Source organism: Pan troglodytes, chromosome 5, assembly GCF_028858775.2.
Source record: "Pan troglodytes isolate AG18354 chromosome 5, NHGRI_mPanTro3-v2.0_pri, whole genome shotgun sequence".
Taxonomy (NCBI): domain Eukaryota; kingdom Metazoa; phylum Chordata; class Mammalia; order Primates; family Hominidae; genus Pan; species Pan troglodytes.
This window is the reverse complement of record NC_072403.2, coordinates 90,960,025-90,975,516: the sequence shown is the minus strand read 5'-3', so window position 1 is coordinate 90,975,516 and position 15,492 is coordinate 90,960,025. Positions and strand designations below refer to the sequence as shown.

Genomic DNA, 15,492 nt, shown 5'->3' with positions numbered 1-15,492 from the left:
TACTACCTTTCTCTTTTCCAAGCATTTCCTGGGATATTACTAATAAAGCTCAATTTGTTCTAGATCAGTGGATACCGGAACAGAAAGGAGGTATTTCTTACCTGATAATGTGTGTGTGTTCCGATTCTGCTAATCCAGAAATCCAACAGCATTTGTTGAAAATCATCCTTAGTTGTTATTTGTTAGGGAGTCAACTCCCTATTTTAGTTGTTTCTGAAATTCAGTCCCTAGATGTGCTTTAGATAGGGTAGAATTTTTACCTCTTTCAGAACACTGCTAAAGAAGTTTTCAACTGGAACATAGTCTGAAGAAGCACTGAGAGCAAAAAATTCAGAGTGGTGATTGGCCACCTCTGTTTGATTGACAGGTTGCAGGGAGGAAACCCATTCGTTCTGGATTAATGGAACTGGAAAACAGAAAACAATTATCAGGTAAAAAAAACCTTTTCTTTAACCTTTGAAATTCACCATTTAAAAGACGAGTCAGACTACCAGGGAATTTATTACCAAAAATAATAAAATCTAGTGTCATTTGAGCAATGATCTCTGGCTACTACTTCCAAGAATTACCAAAAAATCCGTACAGTTGCTACACGTCAGCTTTTGCAGAAAGGGCATGATTGAACGGAGATAGATGGAGTGTAAGACATAATTATGTGTTAAATCTGAGTTTAAAACATGAAGCAGAATTCTATGGGTGGGGGAGTTGGTATTCTTTTATTTCCTGAATTGTGTTTGGTCTGTGGATAGAATATTTTTCAAGGCTATTAATCTGGCACTTTTCATGAATATTCATAAGTTTTATTACAGTACAATGCTTGTTTTACTTAATCTTCACTTCATTAGGATGTATGCTTTTATCTTAAAATTATTGTAATAATAGTGACCAATTCTTTTCATTTTAATGGTAGTTTTCTTACTGTTGGTTAAATATATTTCAGATTGAAGGCCAAGGACATGGCGCAGTATTTGACTGCAAATGCTCTCCTGATGGTCAGCATTTTGCATGCACAGACTCTCATGGACATCTTTTAATTTTTGGCTTTGGGTCCAGTAGCAAATATGACAAGGTAGAGTATGATGACTATATATCATGTCCTTATTTTTTTTTAATGCATGTTTAGGGGTTGTATGTTTTTGGAGTGGGTGAGAATCAGCATCTTTACATTCAGGATAAAATTCGAAGAATCTTGTGTTAAGTAGTCTGGAGACTTAGTTTCGGAAAGGAAGGTGAAGACAGCAGTTAAATCTCACTTTAATAGGGCTTATTATTTGAAAATCTGCATATTTCAGGAAAAAAATAACTCTTAGCCTGCTGGGGCAATCTAGATTGGAATTCTTAACTTGGGGTATATAAACTGGAGATGGAAGATGTTATCCATAGTGGGACTCTGAAATTATGTAAAATGTTTTTTTAATATAGATAATACGTACTTATCTAGGGTACAAATCTGTGGCTTTCATGTGGCTCTTAAAAATGTATTATATTACCTGATTGTAGTTAATGTTTTTTATTAAAGATCCTGTCCAGTTTTTGGGGGGCTTTTTTTACAGAGTAGGGGTGAAATGTCTCACTATGTTGCCTAGACTGGCTTTGAATTCTTGGGCTCAAACAATCCTCTCATTTCAGCCTGCTAAATAACTGCAGGTGGCACTACAGGCATATGCCCTGCCACTTTGCTCAGCAGTTAAAGACCCCAACTTTAAGATTAGTGACTAAAAGAATTAAATTGCTTACTTGTGGTGGAATGGTATAAAAGGTTATGATAGTAAATATTGAGTAGTTTATAATTTAGTTTAAAAAATTGCAAATTAACCGGTGAAATTTTATATAATAAAATTTATGTCCTGGTTGAGTTTATATTAATAATTTTATATCATCTCAAAACATTTAGAGAAAATGCTTATTAACCCTTAGAAAATCTTATGTGATTTTTATAGTAATATTACACAAATCATACTTACTGTATACCTAAGGATTTAAGATAAAGCATGGTAGCTCTGTGGAAGTAAAAATACTGTTGAATGATTTATGACTAGATTTGATGTTACCATTTAATTTAAAATTGAATATTGAATAGCTTATTTTTAGTGGTAGCTTTTCTTCACAGTAGCCTCCTCTTATCCACAGGGAATATGTTCCATGACTCCAAATGGATGCCTAAAACCTTGGAAAGTACCAAACCCTATTCACACTGTGTTTTTCCTATACAGTAATGGGTGGGTAGCATATCTAGACAATGTGGATATGCTGGACAAAGCGATGATTTGTGTCCCAAATGAGATGGCACGTGATTTCATTATGCATTTTGGAACAGTGCACAGTTAAACTTATGAGTTGTTTATTTCTGGAATTTTCTGTTCAGCATTTTTGGAGTCAGGTTGACCACAGGTAACTGAAACCATGGAAAGCAAAATTGCAAATAAGAGGGGACTCCTATGTATAATCCCTTACTTGTTTCAGAGAAAATTTAAAGCAGCTACTTTTCTGATCATAATACTTAAGGTAGAAAATTAAAATACCTATTTACAATTAATTCAGGAAAATAATATTTTAAAAATTGTTGCTTAATACCATTATTCATATTCAGGTGTTTGCTTTCTATTAGAAATGATGTAGACTTTTTTTCTACAATGATACATTTTTATTTTTCCATTCTTTTATGGACTTTTCTTTTTGCAGATAGCAGATCAGATGTTCTTTCATAGTGATTATCGGCCACTTATTCGTGATGCCAACAATTTTGTATTAGATGAACAGACTCAGCAAGCACCTCATCTTATGCCTCCCCCTTTTTTGGTTGATGTTGATGGTAACCCTCATCCATCAAGATATCAAAGATTAGTTCCTGGCCGTGAAAATTGCAGGGAGGAGCAACTCATTCCTCAGATGGGAGTAACTTCCTCAGGTAGGTGCTCATTTTCTTAGACAATCAAATTTTCTTCTTCCCACCAAACTGTTAAAATTGCTAATTGAGTAAAACTTTGTTTGCAGTTGTTAAGTGGATAAGAAGTAAAAGTATGTTTTATACTTTTATACAGGTCTTTGATCATGCTTAAGGATTACAAGTTAATTATGGAACATGGGCAATTTACAGTAATAATTTTGATTTATTATCCATTTGTAACCCCTAGGGATCAATAAGGTAGTTCCTGTATTTGATGTGAAACAAGTGAATTCATTTACTTACTCAGCAACATTTATTGATAATATCTTCTGTCTCTGACACCTGCTAAGCCATGGCTATTCAGTAGTGGATTAAACAAACATGATCCTTGCTTTCATGGAATGGGTTAGTAGATTAATAAACACAGTTCATTAGAATAAACAAATACATAGTTCAAATTGTGATGAATGTTACTAAAGGGAATAATAGCATGATGTGAGAGAGATTGTAGATTGCCTGTTCACATTGAAGATGTTTTAAAAAGTTACCAACTTTTAAAGGTTTATAAGAGGATTGACATGGAAAGTGTTGAGAGCTGTTTTAGTGAAGTATAATGGAGTGTTGAAGCATTAAATGAGAGTTAAAATGGAGTCAAAGTCTACAAACTGCTTTCCCTCTTTTGACAAGAAATGCAGCACCAGTGTATTAAGTAAAAATAATGGAAAGGTTCTGTAAAGAAGGTTAAACCAGTTTTGTCATTATGAATACTTCTACTATATTTTTAGAGTAGAAAAATATTTATGAAAATATTTTAAGTTCTAGACTTCAATCGACAAAAGCTTCTAAGTAGCTTTTGTGTTGAGTGACTTTTAAATAATGAAATTAGATTCTGTAAGGAGCACAGAAAAAATCAACCTCAAACGTGCATCTTATTTTTCTTAAAGGATTTAGCATGAAGTTGCAATAAAGATGGACATACTGGATAGAAGGGGCTCCTCTTGGAATTAGACACGTCCACTTAGAATGGAGGGTGAGAAGAAGCATTAGAGGAATCATTCCTGCTGCTACTCCTAGAGTAGTGCAGTCCAGTGGACTTGAATATCTGGAGTTTGTGAGATTAATGTGTCTCAGTACGTGGACACAGCATGAACTCGAAGAATAGGTAGTATTCGAGAAGTATGGACAGATACTCAGATTAGATAAGTTTCAATATTAGAGAAGTTCTGGTCATAGGACTGAAATTAAGAGAAATGTCTTCAGTCTCTCGGAGAGGAATTGGCAAAATCAGATTGTTCCCAAGCCTCAAAATAGATAGCTACTTTAGGGTTTCAGACACAGGGAAATAAGGAAAAGACTCATTTATTAAAGTATCAGTGCTAATTAATTATTATTATTACTTTGTAAATCCATTTACCAATTTATAAAGGGCTTTCATAAACAATATTTAATCCTGTATCTTTGATATTCCAGTCCTGCAAGTTGAGAGAATTCAAAATTTAATGGTAATGTGTCATAGAATCACAGGGACTCTAACCTCAGCTCTGATTCTCAGTCCATTATTCTTTCTTCCACATAAAGTAGGCATAATCTTAAAAATGAAATAGATACCAGTTGTTGGTATCCATAAGAGAATCCATAGCAATAATACTGGCTTTGTAATGAGTCCCAAAATTTTTCAGTGTTCTGATTCTCAGAATTCAGAGTAAAAATCTTTTTTTGTCATATTTTAGACTTATTGAGTCTAAAATTGGTTAATACAAAAACAGAACAAAAGCAAAATGCTTTTCAAAAAAAACCTTAGCTTTTTATTTGCAAATCCTGATAATAAAATTTATTCTGGGAAATCTCTCAGAGTTAGGGAAAAATAGATTTGAGTTATTATAATAATAAATTAGCTTGTTATATTGGCACCATACAGCATACTTTAAATGTGTTTTTTTCAGTTGTAAACTTGAGCTATATCAGATTATTCATCAGTATTGCAACATGGTTTTCCAACAGCAAACCAGGAAAGAAGTATAAGACATTTGAACTTTTACTTCTGTCTGCTTTTACTACTTCTACTTTGGTGACCTTAAACAAGTTATTTTATCCTATTGAATTTTAGTTTTCTTTTATAAATGAAATTATGCATGTAATACATGTAATTTCTTTTTCCTTTTACCTTTCTTACTACTACTTCATTTCAGAATATTCTTGCTCTCTTTTCTTACCATTTAAGCCCACCCTAAAATTCTGAGCTGATCAGATCTTCTCATATACTTGTATGGCTGATACTAATTGCTCCCTTCTTTATACTCATGGCAATATTTTTCATATATTTTATAATATACCTTTTAAAAATTTATTCAGCAAGAGTGAATATTTTTTAATGCCTAGCATTGTACTAGATTTAGATAAGGTAAGTGAGACAGTTCATGCTTTTGAGGAACTAATGGGTTTGGACTTCATTTATGTTTTATATTGGTCTGAATACTTAGCTATGTATGGGTTGTTTAAGGAAGTGAAAGAGGGTAGCAGGTAATTCTTTCAGAAGTAATTGGAAAGATTTCACAGAGGAAATGTCATAGAATTGCCATTTTAGTTGGTGCTGGAATGGTAAGTTAAGAGATTGTCATGTTTATCTTTATAGTGGGAATATTGTGTTCAAAAGTTTCAGTGCATGAAGGTGTTTACTTTTTAGAAGGGCAGAAGTCAAGTGGTCCTCTATGAGTGGTACAAGTAAGAATTAATGCTGGAAAAGTTGGATGGATTAAAATACAAGTTTCTCCCTGCTTCACAGCGTTTGTACCTCTTGCGTTCTACCTGAAGTGTTCCTTATCTAGGTCTTTATGTGGCTATCTAATTTAAATCTCAGCTCAAATGCTACCTTGTCCGAGAGGACTTCTCTGATTTTTCTGACCCACATCACCTTCTTTATTTCAACACCTCTCTTTCATACTCTGTATTAACTCCTGGGTTATTGTTTACTTTCCCCATCACTATGTCAGCTCCCTAAAGAGTAGGGATCTTCATGTCCCTTATTTACCACTAGATCTCAGTACCTGGCGTAGTTCCTAACATATAGTAGACAGTCAATAATGTATTGAATAAACGAGGCAGTAAACTTTTTTTTTAAGAAAGTGGGTAATCAGATGTGTCGTTTTAAAAGAAACCATGATCTAAGTGGAAAACTTTACTATTGCCACCTATTAGAAATGTGACTTCGAACAGTTATTTTGGTTTTCTCATCTATAAAGTGGAGTTGTTTATACATACCTAATGGAGTTACCATACGGATTATGAGTATCTGAGTCATGATAAACACTTAGTAAAAGTTAGCAACCATCCTCATCGTTATTTTTGATAAACTAAGATGGACAGTTGTTTTCTTTCCTTTTTTTTTTTAACTGCCATCATTTATAGTTGATCATTTAAGTCTTTTACCCAAGCAACATTTATGTTTAATTCTGAACTCATAAGTGAGGTTGGTGAGTAAAATGGTTTGAATAGTAGCTAAAATATTCGTAATATTTTGTGTGGTATTGTATAGGACTGAATCAAGTTTTAAGTCAGCAAGCAAACCAGGAGATCAGCCCACTGGACAGCATGATTCAAAGACTACAACAGGAGCAAGACCTGAGACGTTCTGGTGAAGCAGGTATCAGTAATACCAGCCGTTTAAGTAGAGGTAAGCAGGTATTCTATTTTAAGTGAAATATTTAAAAATTTGAAACAGCCTAAATCTCCCACAGTGTTAAGTGGTTTAAAAAAATTATGGTACATCCGTAAAATGAAATATTAGGTTGCCAAAATGATCATGGTTTTGAAGAATATTTAATGACCTAAGAAAATGGTTCATAATGAGATTTCAAGTTAGAGATAATGAGTTTTTAAATGTGTATGTCTTCCACATTTTCTATAGTAAACATGTAGAATAGTCAAAGCCACATTCTTGAACATCTCATCACCCTTATTGTTGTATAGTATTAAACTTTAAGAGTCAAAACAAATTTATGAACCATTAATACTCTTGGGTTTGTCTAGTTTGCTTCTTACGAAGTTTTCTCAAAAATACTTAGCATTTTTTTAAAGTAATGATTTTGTATCCTTGGGGCTTAATAGTCTATAGTTATGATTCATTGACTTATCTAATCAACTGAATAACCATGTTTTGTTTTCATTAAACCACTTTTGCCTGTGGTTTAGTTCCTGATATGGTAATTTAATTATTTTGCCACAATATGAAGTTTCTTATGGAAGATAGTGTTTTATCTCTTTTTTCTGTTATAAACTAATGGAGAAATATCTCTAAGTAGAACTTAATATAGTAACTTTTTCACTTAGGCTCCATAAGTTCTACCTCAGAGGTTCATTCACCACCAAACGTAGGACTAAGACGTAGTGGACAGATTGAAGGTGTACGGCAAATGCACAGCAACGCACCAAGAAGTGAAATAGCCACAGAGCGGGATCTTGTAGCTTGGAGTCGAAGGGTGGTAGTACCCGAGCTATCAGCTGGTGTAGCCAGGTAAGGGAAGTTGTGAATTTTTATGTACCATAGTTCCTTGGGTTCATTTTTGAGTTAACAGCATTCACAGCATAATACCTTTTCAGCTCTGTAATTCCTCTGAAATTTTTCTGGAAGGGCAGTATAAACTATTCATGACTGTAGAAAAATTAAGTTTCTAAAATATATTTATTTCTAGAATGATTTATGTAAATGATAAGAATGATACGTGTTAAGGTCAACAGGAAAATCATAAATTTGGATTGACCAAATAGGAGGTTTTATTGAGTAGCATATTTCAGTCTTGGTTTGTCCTGTTTAACTATATCTTAAAATACATTTTATAAAGTTTGTTGTAATTATTTAATTTTTTAATGGATTTAGCCAGCCATTCACATGATATTCAGATGCAAAAAAAAAATAAATTGGAAAATACAAAAAGATTTTATATATATTAAAATATTTATATTTAAAAGTATACATTTATGACTCTAAAAGTATTGATTTAATAAAATTCTATTCTCTTAGACCATGCCATGAGGGAAGTTTATATCCAGTTCCTTTTGATCTTCAGTCATGAAATACTCATGAATGAGGCCTATATGAACTTAAGTAAGGCTGATTTCTGTGTATGAAGTGTGTTCTAAGTATGAAGGTCAAAATGTGAATTTGAATTTAAGATTGTCTAGTTCTTCAACTCAGAAGATAGTAGTTATTACATAATTAAAATTTTGGTCTTAATGTTCATATAGATTATGCTTTTTGATTGGACATACTTTGAATTTATGTTAGGATTTAGAATTAAATACACACCAAAGGTATACATTTACACTTTCTTATGACAAATATGCCCAGTTATCCGTCATAAATTAATTAACTCACATGGTATATTTTTAGTTAGATTCTTGTTTACTTTTTAATTCTAATGTTAAGGTTTGAAAGGGGTCAAATAAATAATGCCCATTTTTTCAACACCAATTCTGAAATAATTGAAAAATAACATGGAGAATAAGACATAGTAAATCAGACTATCACTGTTTGTTACTATCACTTTTTATTTCGTGAAATAAAACCCATATCAGTAACAAAAAGTAATATTCCACAAAAACCATATCAGTAACAAAAAGTAATATTCACCAGACACAGATAGCAGTGGGCCACGGTTTTTCTCCCCTTGTGGGACATGTGGTTTGCTTCTTTAAGATGCAGGGCCAAATGTATAATTGCACACAATGGCATAAGGCTGGGCTGTGCTAAGCTGGGTTTTTCTTCCAGAGCATATCAGTTGACTAATTTACTCCTCCTCTGGAGAGGAATGAGTCAGGAGATAAGGTTGCTAGTTGTAGGTTGAGGCTCCTGCACATGGTAGGGAACCTGAGGAGTGAGGAAGATTTATTTCTCTTCAAATATTCTTCATCCTTTTATTCCTTTATCATTGGGCTTAACTATTCATTGGACTATGGTCAAGCAAGACTGTGGCCATAACTTTAACAGATATTCTTTCTTTGGGCTTCCTAGAGCTTTGTCTCTAAAACTTTGTACTCATCCTATGGGAATCTTCCTAAGAATCTCTCCAGTGGGTAGTCTAAAGTTTCCTTTTAAAAAGGCTCTCTGAAATGGGTCAGCCTCATCCATTAATTAAAATGGAATCCAATGACATACCCAACAGGGGGCTAAGTAACAGAAATAATTCTCATAACTCAATAGTAAACAACAGAATCCAACCAGAGAATGGGCAAAAGATATGAACAGACATTTACCAAAGAGGATCTATAGATGACAAATAAGCACATGAAAAGATAATCAATATCATTAACCATTAGGGAAATACAAGTTGAAACCACAGTGAAATATCACTGCATTCTTCTCAGAATGGTTAAAATAAAAAATAAGTGACAGCACCAAATGCTAGAGAGGATGTAGAGAAAACTGAATTACTCATGCATTGCTAGTGGGAATGTAAAATGATAGAGCCATTTTGGGAAACAGTTTTGCACTTTCCTAAAGTCCTAAACATGGAACTGCCTGTCATATGACCCAGCAGTTGCACTATTGGGAATTTATCCTAAAGAAATGAAAACTCATGTTCACACAAAAACCTGAACGTAAATGCATAGCAGCTTTATTTGTAATACCCAAAAGCCAGAAAGATACCCAGATGTATTTCAGTGGGTAGATGGTTAAACAATGGTATATTCACACCATGGACTACTACTGTGCAATAAAAAGGAACAGCATATTGATACAATGGGTATGAATCTTGAGGGAATTATGCTGAGTGGAGAAAAATAATTTCAAAGTACATTCTGTATGATTCCATTTATGAAATATTCTTGAAATGACAAGGGTATAGGAATGGAGAACAGATTTAGGTTGCTAAGATACAGGCATACTTTGGGGATATTGCAGGTTTGGTTTCAGACCAGTGCAGTAAAGCAGCTCACATGATTTTGTTTGTTTGTTTCCCAGTGCATATAAAAGTTAAGGTTATACTCTTCTATAATCTGTTAATTGAACAATATGATTATGTCTGAAAAAAACTACATACCTAATTTGAAAATTCTTTACTGCTGAAAAACGCTAACAACCATCTGAACCTTCAGTGATTATACTCTTCTTGCTGGTTGAAGGGTCTTGCCTCGATGTTGATGGCTGCTGGCTGATCAGAGTGGAGGTTGCTGAAGCTTGGAGTGGCTGTGGCAATTTCTTAAAATAAGACAATAATAAAGCTTGCCACATTGATTTGACTCCTCTCATGAAATATTTCTGTGTGGAACTTATTTCAAAACTGGGGTCAGTCCTCTCAAACCCTGCCATTGCTTTATTAGGTTCATGTAATTTTCTTTTCTTTTCTTTTCTTTTCTTTTCTTTTTGAGACAGAGTCTTACTTTGTTGCCCAGGCTGGAGTGCAGTGGCGTGATCTCGGCTCACCGCAACATCCACCTCCCAGTTTCAAGCAATTCCCCTGCCTCAGCCTTCCCAGTAGCTGGGACTACAGGTGCATGCCACCATGCCTGGATAATTTTTTGTAGTTTTAGTAGAGATGGGGTTTCACTGTGTTAGCCAGGATGGTCTTGATCTCCTGACCTTGTGATCTGTCCACTTCAGCCTCCCAAAGTGCTGAGATTACAGGCATGAGCCACCGCGCCTGGCCAAGTTCATATAGTTTTCTACAATCTTTGTTAACATTTCAGCAATGTTCAAAGCATATTCACTAGAGTAGCCTCCCTCAAGAAACCTCTTTGTTCATTCATGAGCCGCTCCTCATTCATTTAAAGTTTTATTATGCAACTTCAGCAATTCAGTCACATCTTTAGTTGCCGCTTCTAATTCTAGTTCTCTTGCCGTTTCCATTACATCTACAGTAACTTCTTCCACTGATGTCTTCAGCCTTTGGAATCATCTATGAGGGTTGGAATCAGCTTCTTTCAAACTCCTGTTAACAGTGATACTTTTCCTCTTCCCATGAATCATAAATGTTCTTAATGGCATCTACAATGGTGAATCCTTTCTAGAAGGTTTTCAGTGTATTTTGCCCAGATCTGTTAGCAGAATAACTAGTGCAGCTATAGCCTTATGAAATGTAATTTCTTAAATAAAAAGACTTGAAAATCGAAATTATTCCTTGACCCATAGGCTGCAGAATGGATGTTCTGTTAGCAGGCATGAAGAGAACACTAATCACCTTGTATATCTCCATCAGAGCTCTTGGGTGATTAGGTGCATTGTCAATGAACAGTAATATTTTGAAAGCAATCATGTTTTCTGAGTAGTAGGTCTCAACAGTGGGCTAAAAATATTCAGTAAACCATGCTATAAATAGATGTGCTGCCATCTAGACTTTGTTGTTTCATTTATGGAGCACAAGATGAGTATATTTATCATAATTCTTAAGTGCCCTAGGATTTTTGGAATGATAAATGAGCATTAGCTTCAACTTGAAGTCACTAGCTGCATTAGCCCCTAAGAAGAGATTTAGACTGCCCTTTGAAGCTTGGAAGCCAAGCCCTTACTTCTCTCTAGCTGTGAAAGTCCAGATGATATCTTCTTCCATTTAGATGGCTGTTTGATCTGTTAATACATTGAAAGTCTGTTGTTTAATGTAGCTACTGTCTTCAGTGATCTTAGCTAGTTATTCTGGATAAATTGCTGCAGCTACTTCATCAGCACTTGCTGCTTCACCCTACACTTTTATGTTACACAGGTAGTTCTTAGGCCTCATGAACCAACCTCTGCTAGCTTCCAACTTTTCTTCTGCAGCTTTTTCCCCTCTTCCAACCTTCATAGAAGAGAATAGAGTTAGAGCCTTGCTCTGGATTAGGCTTTGGCTTAAGGGAATGTTGTAGCTGGTTTAATCTTCTATCCAGACCACAAAAACTATTTCTGTATCAGCAACAAGCCTGCTTCACTTTCATATCATTCCTGTGTTCACTGGAGTAGCATATTTAACTTCCTTCAAGAGCTTTTCCTTTTCATTGAAAACGTGGTTGTTTGGCACAAGAGGCATAGCTTTCAGCCTGTCTCAGATTTTGACATGCCTTTATCACAGAGTTTAATCATTGCTACCTTTGATTTAAAGTGAGAGATGTTTTCACCAGATCAGTTAGGGTTTTTAATTGGCCTAACTTTAATATTGTTCTGTCTCAGGGAATAGTGAGGCCTGAGGAGAGGGAGAAGATGGGGCAATGGCTAGTTAGTGGAGCAGTCAGAACACACGTAACATTTGTCAGTTAAGTTCATTGTTCTATATAGGTGAGGTTCATGGTGCTTCAAAACAACTACAATAGAAGCATAAAAAATTACTGACAACAGATCTCCATAATAGATATAATGGTAGTGAAAAAGCCAGAAATATTTTAAGAATTACCAAAATGTGACACAGAGACACGAAGTCAGCATATGTGGTTGAAAAATGGCATTTGCTCATTGCAGGGTTCCACAAACTTGCAGCGTGTAAAAAAAAAATGCACTATCTGCAAAGCACAGTAAAACAATGTATGCCTGTGTACACACACACACAAACTAATAGAAACTAATAGAAGTAAAACTGGGGAAGTCTGAGTAAGATCAGTGGATTGTATAAATGTCAGCATCCTCCTTCTGATGTTGTACCATGTTTTACAAAATGTTACCATTTGGGGGAATTGGATAAAGGATACAAAGTTTTGCAAAATGTTACCATTTTGGGCTGGCGGGGGGCAGTGGCTCACGCCTGTAATCCCAGCACTTTGGGAGGCCGAGGTGGGGGGGATCACGAGGTCAGGAGATCAAGACCATCCTGGCTAACACAGTGGAACCCCGTCTCTACTAAAAATACAAAAAATTAGCCGGGCGAGGTGGCGGGCGCATGTAGTCCCAGCTACTCGGGAGGCTGAGGCAGGAGAATGGCGTGAACCCCGGGGGGCAGAGCCTGCAGTGAGCCGAGATCGTGCCACTGCACTCCAGCCTGGGCGACAGCGAGACTCCATCTCAAAAAAAAAAAAAAAAAGGTTACTGTTTGGGGGAACTGGATAAAGGACACAAATAATCGCTGTTATTTCTTACAACTGTATGTTAATCTATAATTATTGCAGTAAAAAGTTTAATTTTTTTAAAAAAAATCAAGAACAAAAAAATTAAATCCAAGCCTGTTCTTTTCACAAGATTTAAATTTGCTCATTTTATTTTCCATTCAGAATTATGGCCAGCCACAATGGAGATTGTGCCATTAAGTAACATGATAACATTAATATCATCTAGTAAAGAAATATCAACAGTATATAGTTGCACTGTGTTTTAGTATTAACTACCTTCTTATTATAAAATCTTAAGGGAGAATTAAATTTCAAATACCCTTGCATTTCAAAAACTTTAAAGTTGTAAGATATTGAAGTAAAAAATAAAATTATCTTCTTCTCATGAGTTCATTTTTTGTATTAAAGTTTAAAATTAGTGTTCCTCAATTTGTGTTGTTCAGTTTCACCTTGATGGTTTGAGTTTTTTCAGTCGGTGAAACCTGACCTCCCTGTCTCTGGAAAGAGTGTAGTTCTTTCAGGGCTTTCAGTGTAACCTCAGGGTCTGTTGTATTGAATTTTTAAAGAGATTCCAGCTATCTCTATGGAACAGAAGATTATCAAAGCATAGGCCCTATCCTAAAAAAAAAAAAAAAAAAAATCCAATTTCTCACTCTTGGAAAAATTACCCTAGGAATCACCACGTTCCCAGAATCTAATACTTGGTTTGCCAGAGACCATAGCAGGAACCAGTAGTATCAAGTTGGGGTAGACAGAGTTTGTCTTTCCATTATTTCAGTCATTTAATGCCGGATATCCTGAGCCCACAACCTATGAAATTAAACTCAGAAATCTTTATCACGTGCTTCCATCTTAAAATAAAACATCAGGAGTAGCGTTCCTTTCCTGATACCTAACATTCCTTTTGGAGGAAAGTTATGTGTAAAATTCTAGATTAATGCATATGGCTTTTGTCTTTCAGTAGGCAAGAAGAATGGAGAACTGCAAAGGGAGAAGAAGAAATAAAGACTTACAGGTCAGAAGAGAAAAGAAAACACTTAACTGTTCCAAAAGAGAATAAAATACCCACTGTCTCAAAGGTACATATTAATTATTTTGATGTTTAATATTTGCTTCTTAAGTATAGTGACCATTTTAAGGCTCCATTTTGTAATTTAACATGTTATTATAAACAGGTTAATGATAAAAATTAACATAGTAAATCTTGGTTATTTCTGGATTATCTATTGTTTACTATTTAAAATTTTTAATTCCATTTCTGCTTCGTAGCATACCCTTTCCCAAAGGGCCAATTCTTATATACTCATGAAATTCTAATAAATTACACTGAAGCCTCATCAAGAACTTTCTTTAGCTCTTCATAATCTTGTGTGCCATCTTTGTACAGTCTAAAAATAGCATTTTGTTATGTTTTTCTATGTGTTTTTGTGGTGTCTTGCATCTATTCATTATTCTAGATAATCAAGTCAGCTAATGCTGCTATAGATATTTCTCATTTTCTCCATTAAGAGAGGTAGATTGTCCCTAATAGTTTTGACTTATTGGCTTTTCTGTCATCCTACTCTGGAAAAACGTTTGCACCCAGTAGATTTCAATTGGTCATGGCCTAATTGAGAGAGATATGTACTTCCTGAGTGTGAAGGAATCACAAATATCGCTTTTTCCTTTTTTTCTTTTATTTTCTTTTATTTTGGAGAAAAACATCTTAGCTTGAAAGCTTCAGAGCCTTAGAGTCTGAAATTGAGGAAGCCTATGTGAAACTTCTTTTTAGGTCCAAGTCACTATCTAAAGCAATTATTGAAACAAAGGAAAAATAAATAACTGGCCTTCTTCACCAGCTTCGTGTTCCTTCCTTTTTTTCATTTGAGTTTTTTAAAACTCCTAAATCAGTCTTCTTCTCTAGAATTCACTTTTCTGTTTTATTACTCATCTCTTCAAAATACTCAAGTAGTCCTTTTTTCTTTACTGAGTGTATCATACCCTGGGATCAGTAGGACCTCACAGTGCTAGAATTCCTGTTAGTATAATAAAGGAAAATTTCTTTCTGAAATAATCTTGTTTTTTGGTTTATTGATTGGTTGGCTTTTTCATGGTAAGTGGAAAGCATACCTTTTTTGCATCCTTTGCTGAGATAAACTTATATAATGATGATGAGAGTTTGTATTGCTTGCTACTACCTTTATGGATGGAATATGTTACTATCTATTAAAATTAAAAGATGTGCTTATCTCTTAATTCAGTAGTACTTTGAAGACTTTTTAAGAAATAAAAGGAATGATATGTATATGTATACATATATGTATGTGTGTGCATGCACACTCACATATTTTTAGCGTCTGTGGTCGCAAAAACTGGAATAACCAGTTATTATTTATGTGGTCAGCTGGCTATCATTTATTTTTCCCAAATTTAATTGGTTATTTTCGATTTCAAGGATGTCTAATTGAGTCTTTGTTTTTTTCTAAGACAAGACCCTGCATTTATTTCATGGATGTGATTCTCTTTTTTGTTTGGTTGGTGGGGAGACAGAGTCTCATTGTGTTACCCAGGCCAGAGTGCGTTGGGACAGTCCTAGCTGACTGCAGCCTTGGACTGCCTCAAGT

At 34.7% G+C, this 15,492-nt stretch overlaps 1 protein-coding gene across 6 annotated transcripts in view; it reads left to right on the top strand.

Moving 5' to 3' along the window:
- Positions 1-15,492, top strand: part of PHIP (pleckstrin homology domain interacting protein) — a 142,580-nt gene that overhangs the window by 73,325 nt on the left and 53,763 nt on the right. For 4 of the 6 annotated variants that reach the window (XM_016955892.4, XM_054686067.2, XM_063813213.1 and 1 more), the window contains 5 exons: positions 941-1,069; positions 2,683-2,908; positions 6,420-6,557; positions 7,214-7,397; positions 13,851-13,968. In XM_016955892.4, the coding sequence (XP_016811381.2) occupies positions 941-1,069; positions 2,683-2,908; positions 6,420-6,557; positions 7,214-7,397; positions 13,851-13,968 (795 nt within the window). The remainder of the gene's footprint in view (positions 1-940; positions 1,070-2,682; positions 2,909-6,419; positions 6,558-7,213; positions 7,398-13,850; positions 13,969-15,492) is intronic. The other 2 variants (XM_016955893.4, XM_063813214.1) reach the window with 1 other exon arrangement.